The sequence below is a fragment of the Australozyma saopauloensis genome, chromosome 2 (genome assembly GCF_035610405.1).
Source record: "Australozyma saopauloensis chromosome 2, complete sequence".
NCBI classification, from domain to species: Eukaryota; Fungi; Ascomycota; class Pichiomycetes; order Serinales; family Metschnikowiaceae; genus Australozyma; species Australozyma saopauloensis.
The window spans coordinates 1,828,372-1,844,336 of NC_086132.1; the positions used below are offsets into that span (position 1 = coordinate 1,828,372).

At 42.9% G+C, this 15,965-nt stretch overlaps 6 protein-coding genes across 6 annotated transcripts; 2 read left to right on the top strand and 4 right to left on the bottom strand.

Annotated features, from left to right (window-relative positions):
* Positions 1 to 156: 156 nt before the first annotated feature.
* PUMCH_002031 (uncharacterized protein) lies at positions 157 to 2,283 on the top strand (the record flags this gene model as incomplete). The annotated part of the gene is made up of 1 exon (XM_063021055.1): positions 157 to 2,283. The coding sequence occupies one exon, from the start codon at positions 157 to 159 to the stop codon at positions 2,281 to 2,283; it is 2,127 nt and encodes a 708-aa protein (XP_062877125.1).
* Positions 2,284 to 2,398: 115 nt separating this feature from the next.
* On the bottom strand, positions 2,399 to 3,190 carry PUMCH_002032 (uncharacterized protein; the record flags this gene model as incomplete). The annotated part of the gene is made up of 1 exon (XM_063021056.1): positions 2,399 to 3,190. The coding sequence occupies one exon, from the start codon at positions 3,188 to 3,190 to the stop codon at positions 2,399 to 2,401; it is 792 nt and encodes a 263-aa protein (XP_062877126.1).
* Positions 3,191 to 3,408: 218 nt separating this feature from the next.
* On the bottom strand, positions 3,409 to 6,987 carry PUMCH_002033 (uncharacterized protein; the record flags this gene model as incomplete). The annotated part of the gene is made up of 1 exon (XM_063021057.1): positions 3,409 to 6,987. The coding sequence occupies one exon, from the start codon at positions 6,985 to 6,987 to the stop codon at positions 3,409 to 3,411; it is 3,579 nt and encodes a 1,192-aa protein (XP_062877127.1).
* A 297-nt stretch (positions 6,988 to 7,284) lies between these two features.
* PUMCH_002034 (uncharacterized protein) lies at positions 7,285 to 11,334 on the bottom strand (the record flags this gene model as incomplete). Its single annotated transcript, XM_063021058.1, has 1 exon — positions 7,285 to 11,334. One exon carries the CDS (start codon positions 11,332 to 11,334, stop codon positions 7,285 to 7,287), a length of 4,050 nt encoding a protein of 1,349 aa, XP_062877128.1.
* A 707-nt stretch (positions 11,335 to 12,041) lies between these two features.
* PUMCH_002035 (uncharacterized protein) lies at positions 12,042 to 13,460 on the bottom strand (the record flags this gene model as incomplete). The annotated part of the gene is made up of 1 exon (XM_063021059.1): positions 12,042 to 13,460. One exon carries the CDS (start codon positions 13,458 to 13,460, stop codon positions 12,042 to 12,044), a length of 1,419 nt encoding a protein of 472 aa, XP_062877129.1.
* A 1,431-nt stretch (positions 13,461 to 14,891) lies between these two features.
* On the top strand, positions 14,892 to 15,884 carry PUMCH_002036 (uncharacterized protein; the record flags this gene model as incomplete). Its single annotated transcript, XM_063021060.1, has 1 exon — positions 14,892 to 15,884. The coding sequence occupies one exon, from the start codon at positions 14,892 to 14,894 to the stop codon at positions 15,882 to 15,884; it is 993 nt and encodes a 330-aa protein (XP_062877130.1).
* Positions 15,885 to 15,965: the final 81 nt, after the last annotated feature.

Genomic DNA, 15,965 nt, shown 5'->3' on the forward strand with positions numbered 1-15,965 from the left:
GGCCTTGAGCACACTTGTGTAGTCACGATTCGTAAGCCATTTGCTAACAAGATATCCACTTTTCCTTTTCAAAGATACTCGTGCATCTGGCACCAAATCACATAGCATAAATTAATCTAGTAGAGATTTCCGTAATTCCCCCCAGGCAATTTGTCAATGCTGGAACCGCCGCCACAGAACAACCCCTCCTCAGACTCCCAGTCTTCTGATTTGGGATCGAATCAAGGTGATTCCGGAAACAGCGGCTCTAATCGTGCGAACACTGCACAAGAGAGCACGTCTGCTTCGTCTGATCTGAGCCAATCAAGCACATCCGGTGACTCTGTGCCTTCAAGTACAGGCTCCAATGGCTTCCCGAATCCTTTCCACAATAGCAACGAGAGTGCAAGCGATCTTCTAATAAGAGCCTTAGAAAGCATCAATGGACCATTGTTTCTGTCTGGCTTCCCGATGCCTCCCCAGCCTGCGTTCACAAATCCACAAGCAGCAGAAGCCAATCAGGAAAGCACAGACAACGACCGTCCTTCTGCGTTCCACGCCAACCTACTAGATCTGTTGATTACCCGAAGCCTAGCAGGTTCACAAAGAGCAGAGGGCGAGGACCTGCCCGCAGCTCCGGCAGCAAATCTAGACACCAACGGGTCGTCTGGCAGTGCAGCCGCAGGAGCTGCGCCAGAGCCAACAACTGCGCCAGGCACCCCTCTGGGACCTGGTGAAGACATCGGAGCAATAATAATTACCATCAATTATGCTTTCGCAAACGATGCTTCTCCAAACAGAACTGGCCTGTTGACAATAAGTGTTCCTAATACATCATCGAACAGAAATCCCCAGACTATCCATGATTTTGTATCCTTGGCAACAAGAATTGCATATGAAGAGTTATTCTCTGTTGCCAAAACAGGAATCACTGAAGAGAAGTTTGAGTCCTTCGAGATTGTGCCTATTGATGAACTTACTGACAGGATCTGCTCCATTTGTTTCGAGCCTTACGAGGGTCTACAGCCGCTAGAAAAGATGGCAGAATCAATTGCTTTGAAGCGTCGTAAGCTTTCTCCTGATGAACATAGCATTTCCTTGTCAGAGAGTGAAGATAGGGACGAGCGGGATGAAAGAACCAGACTGCGGCCCTCTACACCCTCGGCATTCAATCCTTCAACAAATTCAAACGGGAATACTACTGAGACAAATGCCACTGATGGGGCTGCGCCAGACAGAGCATCGGGCCCCACCTATTTATGTGATCAAGACAAGGAATTTAGTCATGAGGCTATCAAGTTCCCCTGTGGTCATATATTTGGTAAATCTTGTTTGGCACACTGGCTCAAGACTGCAACAACATGTCCATTGTGTCGATTTAATGTCAACACTCCTAACAATGACGGAACTGGCAACGAGGACGGCACGAACTCTCCCGCCGAACCAAGGCGTAATATTTTCCATTTGTTTTCGGGCAATTGGTTGAGGCCAAATGCCTTTCAAGGCCCCGAGGGACAGCAACCCCGGACTGAGAGCCAATCGCAAAGCAGTGCTCAACCACAAGATGAGCAGGCTCCGGTAGCTCCATCGGTGGGCGATGAAAGGCAAAGAGAGCAAACGCCAAATACTCCATTCCAAGAGCGGATTTTGCGACAGGAAACTCCAAGTCGGGTGAGCCCTATTGCAACACCTCATCTCTTTGGAGTTCCCTCGTCTCTGACAGATAGTCTCCCAGCTGGCACACATGGTGAGGTGGCTAGCCGCGCAGCACGGAGATTCGAACGTAGTCTCAATCTTTTGAGAAGAACGACACAAAGCATTAGGCATTTGAGAGGTCAAGATGTTCCCCCGGCACCATTGATCCCTACAGGTGCTCAGCGGAATGCCCCTTCTTCGCTTCGGAATCTGCAAGAGCATATGGACTCTTCTAACGAACTGCCCATGTCTCGTGGGACAAGCCAAAGAAATCCTTCCTTTGCTCCATTGATAGAAGGAATTACCAATTTCTTTGGACGCAATTCACAGATGCGTAACAGAGATACAGAGGGAGGGGAAACTTCAATTTTCTCCTCCGGAGTATCGAGTAGAAGAACGCCCAATGGTATTGAGACAACCAGTTCTGATGCTGTGACTCCGCCAGCCAATACCACTCCAAGCAGCGTCATCATCATCTCCCCTAATTTTTTCATGTCAAGGCTTAATCAACATGATGATGCTCCTAGTACAACAGCTCGCGAGGATCAGACCGATTCTGCAGCTAATGATGATGAACCCAATCTGCATTCTGGCAATGATACCCCTTAACCTTAATTCCTTTCCTGAAGATACATTTCTTGCATTTTTATCTTGTTTTGTTGGGATGGTCCATTCTATAGACGACTGTATTTATATTTTATGATACATTATCGCTTGTATATGCCTAATTCTGTGTTTCGCTTGCCTCTTTGGCTGCCTTCTCGATTCTTTTTCTCTCCTTCTCCTTAAGAACGTGTTCTCTGCGTTCCATACCCTCCCGGATCTTTCTTTCTCGGCGTTGCTCTTTAGTTTCTACCACATCCTCTTTCACTACACCCATGTTGGTAATGCTCGACTGGAGCTGGTCCATCTTCCTGAAATTTTCCTTGAATCTCTCGTGAGACAAAACAGTTATTGTTTTCAAATACTCTGGACTCACTAACGATACAAATTTTCCGTCTTGTAGAAGACCAATTGGAACATCTAGCTTGATCAGAATTCTGATTCCAACAATATTGTTACTCCCAATGCCAGTCTCTCTGAAGCCACAACTCATAGCTGTAGAAAATAAAAGGTTGGCAGTTTTGAGGTCTCTGCATTTGACATGAAGAATTAATGGCTCGAATTTGTAAAGGATATAGCGAGTGTTCTCTTGAATGGAAGCTTCCGTATTGTAAGAAAAATCAATCAGCTTGTGCCAGTCGTCCAATTCCTTTGGCTCATGAGTTACGAAAAGCCATCTGCCTTCATTTCCCTTGGCCCCGATTTGTGAATTCTGTTTAATACCTTCTAGAAACACTGATACTCTGCCCAGGCACAGAGAGGTGGTCACCATGTCAGGATGAGCATTTATCGTGTTGATGAGTGGAAGACATAGCACATCTATGGTTCCTTTGGGTGATGCATCGGGTTGAGCTTCTGAGGTTTCACCAATCTCTCGAAGGATCAGTTCTTTCTTTTGGTCAAAGGGAGACATGGTAGGTGGGGGATGGAGATGAGCGAAGTTGAGTTCTTACGAATAATTTAGATAAAAAAAAAATACGTATGCATTAGGATTGAACTGCTTATATGGTGATTTTAAAATATTTGAGAATTACCATAACTTTAAGCGCCAAGGCACTACTTCGTGTTAAAGTATCAAGAGAAGTAAACCCGGTAGAATGCTCTTTTGGCAAAACCTATGGTGAGCACACATTATTTCAATGCAACCATGAATTTTCTCTGCTCAGCTGGTTCCAATTGGAACAAAGTAGTCAACACAGGGAGAAGTTGATCGCGTTGCTCCTTGTGTTCCATAAAACCAATTAACACATTCTTCAAGTAGGCAATATTAACACCAGAGGGCGCACCTCCAACCTCGCTAATGGACAGCTTCCGGGAACTTGAAGCAGAAGACATCTTGTCTTTCTGCTCCTTCATCAGTCGATACTGTTGAGTAATGAGTTTATAGTTCTTGGTCAACCGCTCGAACTTCGAATCCGACTCATCCTTCAATTTTTTTAGGACTTGATTGAGACTTTCGTATTCGCGAGATTTTTCGCTAGCTTTTTCAAGTGACAAACGGAGCTCGTTCACCGTGTTTTCCAAATCTTTTTGTTTCTGAATATCATCGGGCGACAGGGCCTTATTTGCCTGCTTGGCTGATGCAATTTGCTCCCTCAAACTCTGCGAGCTCTCTTGAAATTCTGCTATTCTTTTGGAGTATTTCTCTGTCTCCTTGGTGAGTTCCTCGACCTCTCGTTGGCTTCGCTTCCTCAAGCTCTGTAGTTCAGCGAGGACATTATCTCGTTCTTCATTTAATCCACGAATTTCTGCCTTCAATTCACTGTATTTTTGCTCATGTTCCTCTTTGGTCTCAGACAACATTCGTCTTAGCGCCGTTCCTTCCCGCGTTCTTTCTTGCAACATCCTCGACGTCTCTGATAATTCTTCCTCGAGATCATCGATCTTGTTCTGACTGTCTTTAGCCCGAATTGAGAGCTCATCGTATTGCTGCTTCAATGCCTGGAGCTCTCCCGAGGAACTTGATCTTGACTTGAATAAAGATTCATATTTGAGCTTTAAGCTTTCTAGCTCCGTTCCAACTTCTTGCTTGCTTACTTGAAGCTTGGAGAGCTCTGAAGCCATTGCTTTTGACCTTTCGGCCGCATCCTCCATCTTTTTCTGGGTCGAGGCTCTCTCTGAGACAAGATTCTTGTTCAGATTCCGCAAATCCTTGTTGGTGGCCTTCAAATCGGCAATTGAGATGTTCATCTCGTCCCTTTCCTTATTTTTAGCCTCAATGGTAGATTTGAGTTCCTGAATTTGCTCATCTTTATGAGATATTGACGCCTGTAGAGACGCTATCTCTAACTTCAATGAACCATCATTATTCTTCAACTTTTGGAGTTCGTCAATACGATCATTGAGTTGCTTCTTCTCGTCTAGCAAGCTGTTCTTCTCTTTTTCACTGGTGTCTAATTCATCAGTGAGCTTCGCTACACTTTTGGCCAAATCGTTCAATTTGGACTTTGCTTTCACTGCATCCTCCTTCAACTTGACTGATTGCTCGTGCAATTGCTTAAGTTCATTGTCATTATCCTGAATAGTACCATCTCTGGAAGAAACTTCTTTGCGCAATTTATCGATGAGCAACTTGTTTTCGGCAAGTGTCGATTTACTTCCATCTAAATCAGACGAAAGTTTCTTTCCTTCTCTAATTAGGGCTTCAAGGGAAGAATTTTTTTCGCTCAATTGTGATTGAAGATCGAGCACTTTATTTTCCGAAACTTTAATCTTCTCTTCGGTTTCCTTAGCACATTCAATCTCGATGGTCTTATTTCTGTCTTTGACGGTTACCAATTCGTCGCCAATATCACGAAGCAGATCTTTGAGCATGTCGAGATCTTCGATTTTCTTGTTCAACTCTGCTCTACATTTGCTTAGCTCTGCGGAAATTTGTGCCTTTTCCTCGCCTAACATCTCAATTTCCTTTCTCGACTTTTCTATAGTATTGCTGAGCTCCTGGTTATCTTTTTTAGACTTTTCAAACTCCTCTTCCAAGTTAGCAATCTTGAGGGCAAGATCTTTGATCTCCTTGTTCTGACCATCATCGGTTGCCTCGTTGACTTGGGAAATTGGAGCTGGAGACACCAATTTCTTCTTTTTCTTTTTGTTCTTGTTTTTGGAATTGTTGCTTGCCACATTTTGGGGTACGCTGTCGGTTTCCTGCCCAATTGAAGCGTCGACGTCAGTCTTTCTGGTATTCTCAGTGAGCACTGCCACCTCGTTCTTTTCAAGCCTCAGTACAGTATCTATCATCTTCTTTTTGAGCTCCTCTAATTCTATCTCAAGCTCTTTTTTCAGTTTTTCAATGGTAGCGAGCTCTGAACTCTGATCCTCAAATTTTTCTTGAATCTTGGCCAACTCCTTCCCTCTGCTGGCTAATTCAGCATTGGACTGGTTCAACTTTTCTTCGAGTGAGTTCAATTCCAGCGTGTCAAGCTGAGCGTTTTGCAAGCTACTGATTTTCTCCTCTAGGCTCACCTGTGTGGACTTGAGTTTGTCGATATCTGATTCAAGTGCCTTCTTTTCGCTTTGTATTTGAGATTGTGTTGCGGTGTTTTTCTCAGAAAGCTCTTGCAAACTCTTAAGCTCTAGACTCTGTTCGTTGATCAACTGATCCTTTTTCTTGCAATCATTAACCAAGTCATTCACATTCTGTGATTTTGATAGGAGAAGTTGTTGGCCCTCCTCCAACTGATTTTGCAAATCAAGAATTTTGTCAGTTTTTTCCTGAATGACATTAGCTTGTTCCTCTGCTTTTTGTTTCAAATCATCGATTTCTTGCGACAGTTTTTCCATTTGGCTTGCTGCGTCTGATTTCATCTTATCTAAAACTTCATCGGTATTGGGCACTGCCTTGAGTGTCTCGATTTGAGCCTCAAGATCAGCAATCTTCGTCTCATGATCTGCCGAGGCTGCAGAAGAATTTTGATTCGTCTCAGCCTCGGAGAGCTTTTGTTTCAAATCTTCTATACTTGATTCGGCTTCCTCCAAAACAATGACCTTCCCCTCTAACTCTTTTATTAAACTCTTCAATTTTTCTTCCTCTTTGGCGTGTTTTGTGAGGGCCTCTTCAGAATACTTCAAGGCTTTCTCACTATCTGACAATTTCTTAGTCAATTCATCCCTTTCCTTGCTTATCAGTGAATTCAGAGCAGTTGACTTTCTTAATTCTGACTCCATAATACTCGTCCTTTCAGATAATCCTTTAAGGTGATCGACTAGTAGAGACACATCAGATATAGACAGAACAGGAGTATAATCCAGCAATGTTTTCTCAAAAATCTGTATCAATTGAGTTTTCTTCTTTTCAGTTTTGTAGGCATCAAGAAGAACTGGATATTTCTCCTCATACTTCACGAACTTCTTTAACTTGGATCTAACTACTTGCGGCAATGATTCTAAGTCTATATTGGCCAATGGATCTTGAGATGCTTTCGAATCGGTTAAAGCATGCGTACCTGCGTTTGAGGCACCAGTGCCAGGCTCTTGCGTTGTCTGAGGCTGCGAGCTTTCTTGTTGTTCATTTATCTTGTCATCAGCTGAAGAAGGAGAACCTTCATTTTCTGGCTGTGTGAGGTCGGAAGCATCGGGTGTGGTGGTCTGTAGAATTGCAGAGCCGTCTTTGAGTTGCTTGAAAGCCTCGTTGTCTCTTCTTGGCTCGTTCTGGGAGATTTCGTTGAAGCTTTTGGCCACGTCCTCCGAAAACGACTTGAGCTTGTTGAACATTTATGCGTTTGTGGTTTCAATGGGTGGCAAGGCCCAAACGTTCTCTTGCCGATATACTGCTAGACGATAGAGTCGCTTCAAGATCAGTTGAGTTATACTGTGTTCCTATCCTGTGTATGTGACTGATTGCAAAATAATGCGTGTGGAGCCTACTAAGTATCATGGATGAAGCTGGCTGCCAAAATAAAATAGAGGCATTCGAGGCGCCAATAAAAATGGATACAATTTGCACTAGAAGGTGTGGTTTTGTTTATTAAAGAATGTCATTATCAAAAATTATTATTGGTTGCAGGCAAGTTAGGAATGGTGTGAGTGTTGGTGTCTCAGCTCCTCTCGAGGCTCCATTGCCAAGGAAATTTGGTATTGTTCCTGAATAGTCGGGCTCCTTTCGAACCAAGTATCGAGATACAGCTGGATTTCTGGCACAGTCACGAAATTGAATCCTATCTGTTTGAAACGTTCCATTCCAAATACAATGTGAGCGGTCTTTGCACGCTTCGCAAAGTTGATCATCCTAGTGCGTTTCAATAAGTGATCTGGATTACCGTGGTAGATAAACGTTAAGTCTGAGAGGTAAACACCAAAGAACGGTAAGCACGGCTCAGAAGTAACGAACTTCAACATGTCTCGGTACTCGTTGAAGTTTCTACTTGAATTCATCAATTTGTTCATATTCTCGAGCTTCAAGAGAGTGTCTTTTGAGACCAAGGACCAGGTTTTCTTCAATCTATGGATAGGTGAAGAATAAAGCGCAGAAATAATTGCTGTCATCGAGGAATAATTATTATATTGGTGGCACTTTTCTGCAACATTGACGAAATACCGAATGACTTGAACACGCTTCCTCTGATCTTCCTTCCTAACAATCATGTAAGCAACAAAATTTGTGAGTTGATTCGAGGCCTTGATAAAGTTGGAAATGTGCTCAATTGACTCGGCAAGACCAGATTTTTTACCCCAAACTTTATGAATGCAAGCAAGTTTCGTGATTCCACGAAACAACTCAAACTCACGAAGAGTCAATTGTCGAGCGAGTTCAATGTATTCGATATCGACGAGTTTGATTTTTCGAAGGGAGAAGCCCTTGACAAGGGGTGCAGGCGGTTTACCTGTTAACTGCGGTATTGTCTCGGTCTTTATAATCTCATTATTAAGAATTTTTTTGATTTGTGCAACGAGAGAAGCTGTTATAGCATGTGTTTGAACCTCGGGTTGATTGAGAAATTCGAGCCAGCGATGAAGAGCGACACGGCTCTTATATGATTCACACCAATGGGTTTCAATGATAGAATTCATGACATTGAGTACTCTTTGCCGGATTTTGCTCTGCTTTTTTTCCCTCCAGGTGAGGAATTCTTCGTAACTCAAACCTTCGGGTGCCTCAATCATGAACCGGTTAATAAGTAAGTGAATAAGTTCAACCAACGGTAACATCGTAGCAAATGAAGTTAAGAAGACAGAATTGAATTGAACATCAAAAAGTTCATGATGTGTCAAATGAGCAACTAACGCTTCCTTAGTGCCTCCCCTGATATTTCCACTTGCATCCAATAATAAATCGTATTCGTCATCTCCTTCCAAATACCATGAGGTGCTATCATTTCTAGGTTTTCCACTGAAGTACTGGCCCCCGGAGTCATCGCCTCTATTGTCTGCCGCTGTATTATTACTCTCTGTTAGGAGAAGATCAACGTTGAAGTCGTCATGCATCACACGAGTAGCATAATTGAGAACTGTTTCCCTTTCATCGACCAAAAGTTTAATTGTTGCCAAAATAGAATTACATAGCTCAGAAGACTCATGAAGTAATTCAGAAACGACTAGATCCAGACTCGAAGCGAATCTATCCTCAGCATGTTGTTGAATTTGTTTCATGAGAATATTCCCGAGTAATCGAGCTGATTTTTCCAAGTGATCTTTAATTTGGTCGCGACCGTAGAGAACAGACTCCTCCTCTTTCATAGCTGTAAACGAGTCGGGGTCCTCGAGGGTTAAGGACTGACTTTGAGTAATTATCCGTGAAAGTAAGTAATGGAACTTGTGCTTTAATTGGAAGAAGTCCAAAACAATTGGATAGTCAAAAGTCAAGTTGCTTTCAATTGACTCGTTTCTTGAGCCAGTCGAATCCGTCTTGATCTCTCCAACGGAATCAAATGAGGGGTATCTCTTGATAAGGCAAAAAACTGTAAAGTCTAATGACTCAAGCAAATCGATGAATACACTCGCGTGGTGCAAATATCTGTACATGACACGAAGAATGTGCTCGTTTCGCTCGTTTAAAAGAGTCTCATTGTAGTACCTTTTTTGTCTTTCTGGCTCGAAGTATTTTAATACATCATTGGATACCTTTGTCAATTCCTCACTGTGGGTCTTCGCTTTCTCGTATGCCGAGTTATCTATGATCACCTTCAAATGGTATTTGTTTTTCAACTGATCACCACTCAAATTAAGAACTTTATGCGCACCTGAGAAGAACGGATTACACCAGTTGCCACCATTAAACTCATTTGTAATGAACCGTGGATAAACTTGGGGAAGAACATTGGTTCTGTCTTCTCCCTCATCCTCTGATGCATCAGATTGATCATAGTCTCTTTTATAGACTTTTTTGTCATTCGAGAGCTCATGAAATATGTCAATAAGACTGGTCATCTTAGACTTGATGACTGACACATCCTCATTGATCTGATGCATATAAGAATCAGCTAATTCGTCTTCGGTCAGCAGATTCTGTCTCGGAAAAGAAGTTTCAGAACTACTTCTAGGGCCAGTATATGTCGCATCCGAACCATGAGAGTTTACTCTCTGCTGGGGAGTCGTTGCCGTACTGCTGTTCAAACTGTGAATGTTGAAATTAAAATAATCCATCTCGATAGGTCCCTGTGTATGAAGCATGACTCTCAAGTGAAGTAAACCGTTGATATACATTTGGGCAAATGCCTCTGATAATCGTCTCAATTTATGTCTGATTGACTTCTCCAATGCAGTGTCCATGAACTCACCTTGTGTGAGGCGAGCGGCACTCATGACCATCAGTATCAACTTAGTAAGTTGAGCGAAATGTACACCAAACAATTGCTTATTCGAATCTCTGAGGGCTTTCCACGTGAGATCTAGAAGAAACAAGAACCTTTTTTTGAGGTCAGTCCAGTGTCCGATATCCGAGTAATGTTCATAGAACAAGCCTGGTGTGATGAAAAACGGCTGTCCGAAATGATGATATGAGGAGGAGCTTGTCTGAGATATTATGGATGACTCGGAATCACGCTTGGAGCCCTCAAAAGCTTTGGCGATGGACAGATTTGATCTTAAACTGCTAGTAGTGGGCTGATTGTCGTAGAATGAAGGGTAATCAAGTCTGGATATAACAGAGATATCTTCTATGGCTCCTAGCGTTGGCATTGTCACTTTTCCACCTTTACAGTCAATCGAAGGTATCATTGGACCTAGAGGAAGCATATCACAATAAATGTCTAGGACCTCAGAGTAGTATGCGATGTCACCTTGGTCAGTGATTCTAGGAAGCCACATAACATTTTCACCCGTACTTTGTTTTAGATCAGCAACGAGGATTTCAGCATCCTCAACTGAAGTGAATTTCACCCTGTCAGATGAATCATGAGGGGAATAGGCAGCAGAATGTGAACTGGAGCCATGTGAGTGACACACCGAAGTTCCGCTTTCAGGCATAGATACTGTTGAGGCCAATGAAGCCTGGTGAGCTGCAAAGTGATGTATTGTAGCATCTGACTCTTTTTTGAATGGATGAATAGTTGCATCGCTTTCTTTTTTTAGCGGATGGATTGTGGCCTCTGACTCTTTTTTGTGGCTTGTACTCTCATCTTTATCTGCTCTTTCCTGTCGTCTCATCTTTTCAGAGGGTATACTCACTTCTGAAGAAGCAAAACTGACCACCGAGTTCTTTCTCGAATTCGAGTTCGATGCCTCCTTATTCGAGTCCAAAAAGTTCTTCTGAAGGAGACTCGTAAACAGTGGGATGAGAACATTCGCTGCCGTGTTTGCTGCAGTTATACTATCGATTTCCTTGTTCGTCTGAAGTTTGTTCAACACGGGTTGGACGTAATTGACAGAACGCACATAGTTTTCGGGGAACCAGCCCCGACAAACCTTTCCTGCGTTATTGGTAATTACTCCATCCCACCAACCCGATTCATTTTTCAGGAGAACATACACAGTATCACCGATATCTAGACTCAAATGGGATGGTTGGGTACCGGGGAAATCATAAAGAGCAATGACAGTATCCAAGCACTTAATTTGTCGTTCTATTGAGTTTTCGTCTTGGACAGCTGGGACAGCATCCGGTGCAAGGTCGTCGTAAGACATGGCGAGGGCTTTCGATTGGCTTAAAAGAATGGAAGAGAGATCGTGGTACTAATTTCAATCAATTGGGGGAGGAGCCTTGAGACCTGCTCTTATGATGAGACAAATTGAACAATGGTATGTGTAGTTTTTTGGGAGGATCTGAAGAAGAATGGCGATTTATGTAATTGTCAATTCTTGTTAAGCGCTAGTGGGTGTCAAAAGCCAATGGTACAGAACCTGGGGTTGATAAGGGTTTAGTGGCCTTGAATTTGTTCGGGAAAGTATCTCAAATTTTCTTATATTCAGCTAGTTCCCGTTTGCATAATTTGTGCAAAAAGTTCTTGTTTTTGTTTTTTTAGACAGTATTTAGTTTTAGTTGGGCGAGCCTCTCGGTCTTGAAAAGATGAGAACTGCCAATCTATGTCCAGGTCTAGGTCTAGAACAAAACATAGTTTGAAATTATGTGAAATGGCGAGTTGCTCTGATATTTTGACTCTCATTTTCGAAATTCTTTTGGGATCAGAGGGGATTTAATTGATAACTATCGATAAACACATTGTTGAATATGTTTGCGATACTACGAAAAAACAACTAGAAGGAAATACGGTGTATCAAGTACCTGAATTACTCTATCTAAAAACCCAAACTTTTTTATTGACTTTGATACAATACTTACGGTATCATTAAGCCGAAAGTTCAGAATCTAAGGCGCGCAAGAGTATTTGAATTCAAGCCTGTCCTTGTTGTATCATCTTGTAATACCAACAATCAGAACAAATTTCGTACTCTTGTTGTGCAAGAATACTGTTCAAGCTGGAACTTATCTCTGTCTGAGATTTGCCTTCAATTATAAACAATCTGATTTGGGCTTCTTGCCTCCGCTTCTCTCTTTGCAATTTTTCCAAAGCTGTCTCTCTGATACCACCTGTCTGCTTCGACAAAGTAAGAGCGTTCTTTAAGAATGCCACAGCATTTCTGCCCAATAGATCCTTGTGCTTTTGAGCTTCCGGATAATTCAAGAGGCTGCGCTGTAGATCTATATCCGCACGAGCTATGTAAACCGAACACATCTGCAGAATGATATTTCCAAGACCAATAGTTTGATCTATACGAGCGGATTTCTTCTTCTGGCTGAGACTTTGCAATAGCTCCTGAGCATTTTTGAGATATTGATTCATTTTACATAGCGCCGTCCAATACAAATCGGGCTGAGAGACTCCTCCGGAACTAGTATTCAATTTTTGTCTCTCGAGGATGGATTGAATAGAGTCTGCTGCCAGCATGTATCGTTCAGCTGAGTCAGGAAGGGTTGGGCTTTCCCAACTTTTTATTGCCAACTCAATGTCTTTTCCACTGTTTTTGAAATATTCTGCCGCAAGGATGTATTCATCAAGGTGCTCACGGATTTCATTGTTGTCGTCTGAAAGGTGTGCTGCGGAGAGAATCTTCGTCAAGGCGTTGTCTGCCTCGTTAAGAGATGACGTAAGGTCCTCAACTACCGAAAGATCTAAATTGTCTAGATCATCATCTGTGTATATACGAAAGAGCTTCAAGTAGGAGATTGCGGTCTCTATTATTTCCGTCACACGGATCGCGCTCGTTTTTACGGATTCGTTGTCAGGAGATTCAATTTGTTGAGAGGTCATATTCAAGGAATCTTGAAATTCTTGGACCTGATTCGAAAAGACCTGTTTGAATAGTGTTGACGCTTTACTTGCTGCCAATGCAGTGGCTTGTGGATCATTCTCCAGATTCTCGATAACGTCTAGGTAGACCATAGCAGAATTATAGAGCAAGTCATTGGAAGCATCGTTCCCGGAAATTGAAATTGCATTCTCGTGTGCAGCTACAATTGCGTCAATTTCCTGGAGGACACAGTTCGACCCTGCTTGCAAAACTTCAGGAACACTAGCCAATTGACTCAAATCAAGACAATCTGAACCAGTGTACTGATTGTATACCAGAAGCAAAAGACGCAGTGCATTGTAGTGACACTCAATGCGCTCCATCTGAGATACTTCATTGGAATGCTCTATTGCTTTGCTATACCATTCGAAAGCACTCTGGTAGAAGCGCAATGCTTTTGAGAAGTCAGATGTGTGCCATCTATCTCCGGATTCTTCGTCCATGTACGCAGCATCAATCATTTCTTCGAATGTTGAAGGATCGTTTGGGCTTGATGAGTTCTTCTCGAGTTGGGCCAAAGCCCTCTTGCCTAATTTAGGGCCACGGTCTGTGTCTGGTTAGTCAATGTGCCATGTGAAGCTTCATTTGCCAACTTACTTTTCATTATTACGATAGTGTATTATGTGTAACCGAAATCAAGAATACCCCAGAATCAAGTTTAGACCTGCAGGACGGTAGTATGCTAGATCTGTTTTGAGTATACTCCAGAAATGATGTAGTATAGGTCAAGATACAGAATCTAATTTCTTGCAATGGCCTTTTGCTTCCCAAAAATATTCCACCAATTATCAACAAAATGATGTATTTCTGCTTGCGCTGTTGAGATCAAGATTTAAAGTGTATAAATTGAGCTATGTGATGTATGCGCTCATTGAGGGTAGCGTTCTCAAGCAATTTAACACAGACACCCAAAGCATTTACGTAGATCTTAAAGTTTCCGAACTTCAATCCTTACAGTCGCATCCGACTGTTTCTTCAGATCTGAGACAACTTTAATACAAAAAAGATAATTTAAATGCACTACGTTCAATGTTTGATCCTCGATTCCATATATTCAACTTCATTTTCTGCCACAAGAATTGACACCCATTTTGTACATTGCTTTTTTCTCAAATAGCATTGCAAGCAGTAGCTAACCCTGCAATTCTTGAAATGGTTGGATCGGTGATACAACACCAATTTAAAAGTATCAGCTCAAACGTTTAAGGTACCGACCGTCCGAAGATCCGGCACCTCTACAAAAATTAACAAGAAACAGAAAGATATTCCTACACAATGGAGATTTCTATCCCATTTTGTGTGCAGTTAGTGTGCCGATTCGTGGAGGTTACATGAAAAGTTGCGACAACCAGGCCACTGGTCCTTCATCTAGAGATTATTGTTCCACGCCAAACGTCACCCAACAGAACTATGAGGACAGCACACTGACATAATGAGCTTCGTGTACGGCCCCCATAAAAAAAAAGCCAGGCAAAAATATAATTAAGAGAAGAGCTGAACATAAGAAAAAGGAGAAAACGCCCTAAAGATTTCTGTCTTTGCCTAATTCAGTTCGGACTCCCTTTTCTTGAGTCCTAACCCTACTTATTATGGAGTGCATATGATCGCCTCGTGGTTTCGGAAGTGTCCTGCAATCACCTTATACTGCGTAGCCCCATAAGCGCATAGAACTGGCGCTAGTAATAATTAGGTCCGAATTTCACTCAAAGGCTCCGCAACCGCATACGCGCAACTCGGAAAGTTGCATACTCTAACATGGACCCACCTGCTCACTAAGACAGCCTCCATGTATAAATAGGCGTCCAAGTTCCCTCAATTACAGTTTTTTTTTTCTCCAGTTTAACTTACTCAGTTTAACAACCCAACAAACTTCAAACAAACTTTAATTAACAATGGTCACTATCGGTATTAACGGTTTCGGCAGAATCGGTCGTCTCGTTTTGAGAATCGCTCTTTCTAGACCAGACATCAAGGTTGTTGCCGTCAACGACCCATTCATTGCTCCAGAGTACGCTGCTTACATGTTCAAGTACGACTCTACCCACGGTAAGTACGCCGGTGAGGTCAAGTCTGAGGGCAACAAGTTGATCATCGACGGTCAAGAGATCACCGTTTTCGGTGAGAGAGACCCAACCCAAATCCCATGGGGTAAGGCTGGTGTTGAGTTGGTTGTCGAGTCCACCGGTGTCTTCACCACCTTGGAGGGTGCTCAAAAGCACATTGACGGTGGTGCCAAGAAGGTTCTTATCACCGCTCCATCTGCTGACGCCCCAATGTTCGTCATGGGTGTCAACGAGGACAAGTACGCTGGCCAAAACATTGTTTCCAACGCTTCTTGTACCACCAACTGTTTGGCTCCATTGGCCAAGGTCATTAACGACGAGTTCGGTATTGAGGAGGGTTTGATGACCACCGTCCACTCTATCACCGCCACCCAAAAGACCGTTGACGGTCCATCCCACAAGGACTGGAGAGGTGGTAGAACCGCTTCTGGTAACATCATCCCATCTTCCACTGGTGCTGCTAAGGCCGTCGGTAAGGTTATCCCAGAATTGAACGGTAAGTTGACCGGTATGGCTTTGAGAGTCCCAACCGTCGATGTCTCCGTTGTTGACTTGACCGTCAAGTTGAAGACTGAGGCTTCTTACGAGGAGATCGCCGCTGCTGTCAAGAAGGCTTCTGAGGGTAAGTTGAAGGGTGTCTTGGGTTACACTGAGGACGCTGTTGTCTCTTCCGACTTCTTGACCTCTTCCGAGTCTTCTATCTTCGACTCTAAGGCCGGTATCTTGTTGAGCCCTAAGTTCGTCAAGTTGATCTCCTGGTACGACAACGAGTACGGTTACTCCACCAGAGTTGTTGACTTGGTCCAATACATCTCTAAATAAGCAACCTACCACTTATGAACCATTACGAATAAACGTCTGATTCGCTTGAAATATCTCTTTGTAGCTCGTATTCGCACCCCA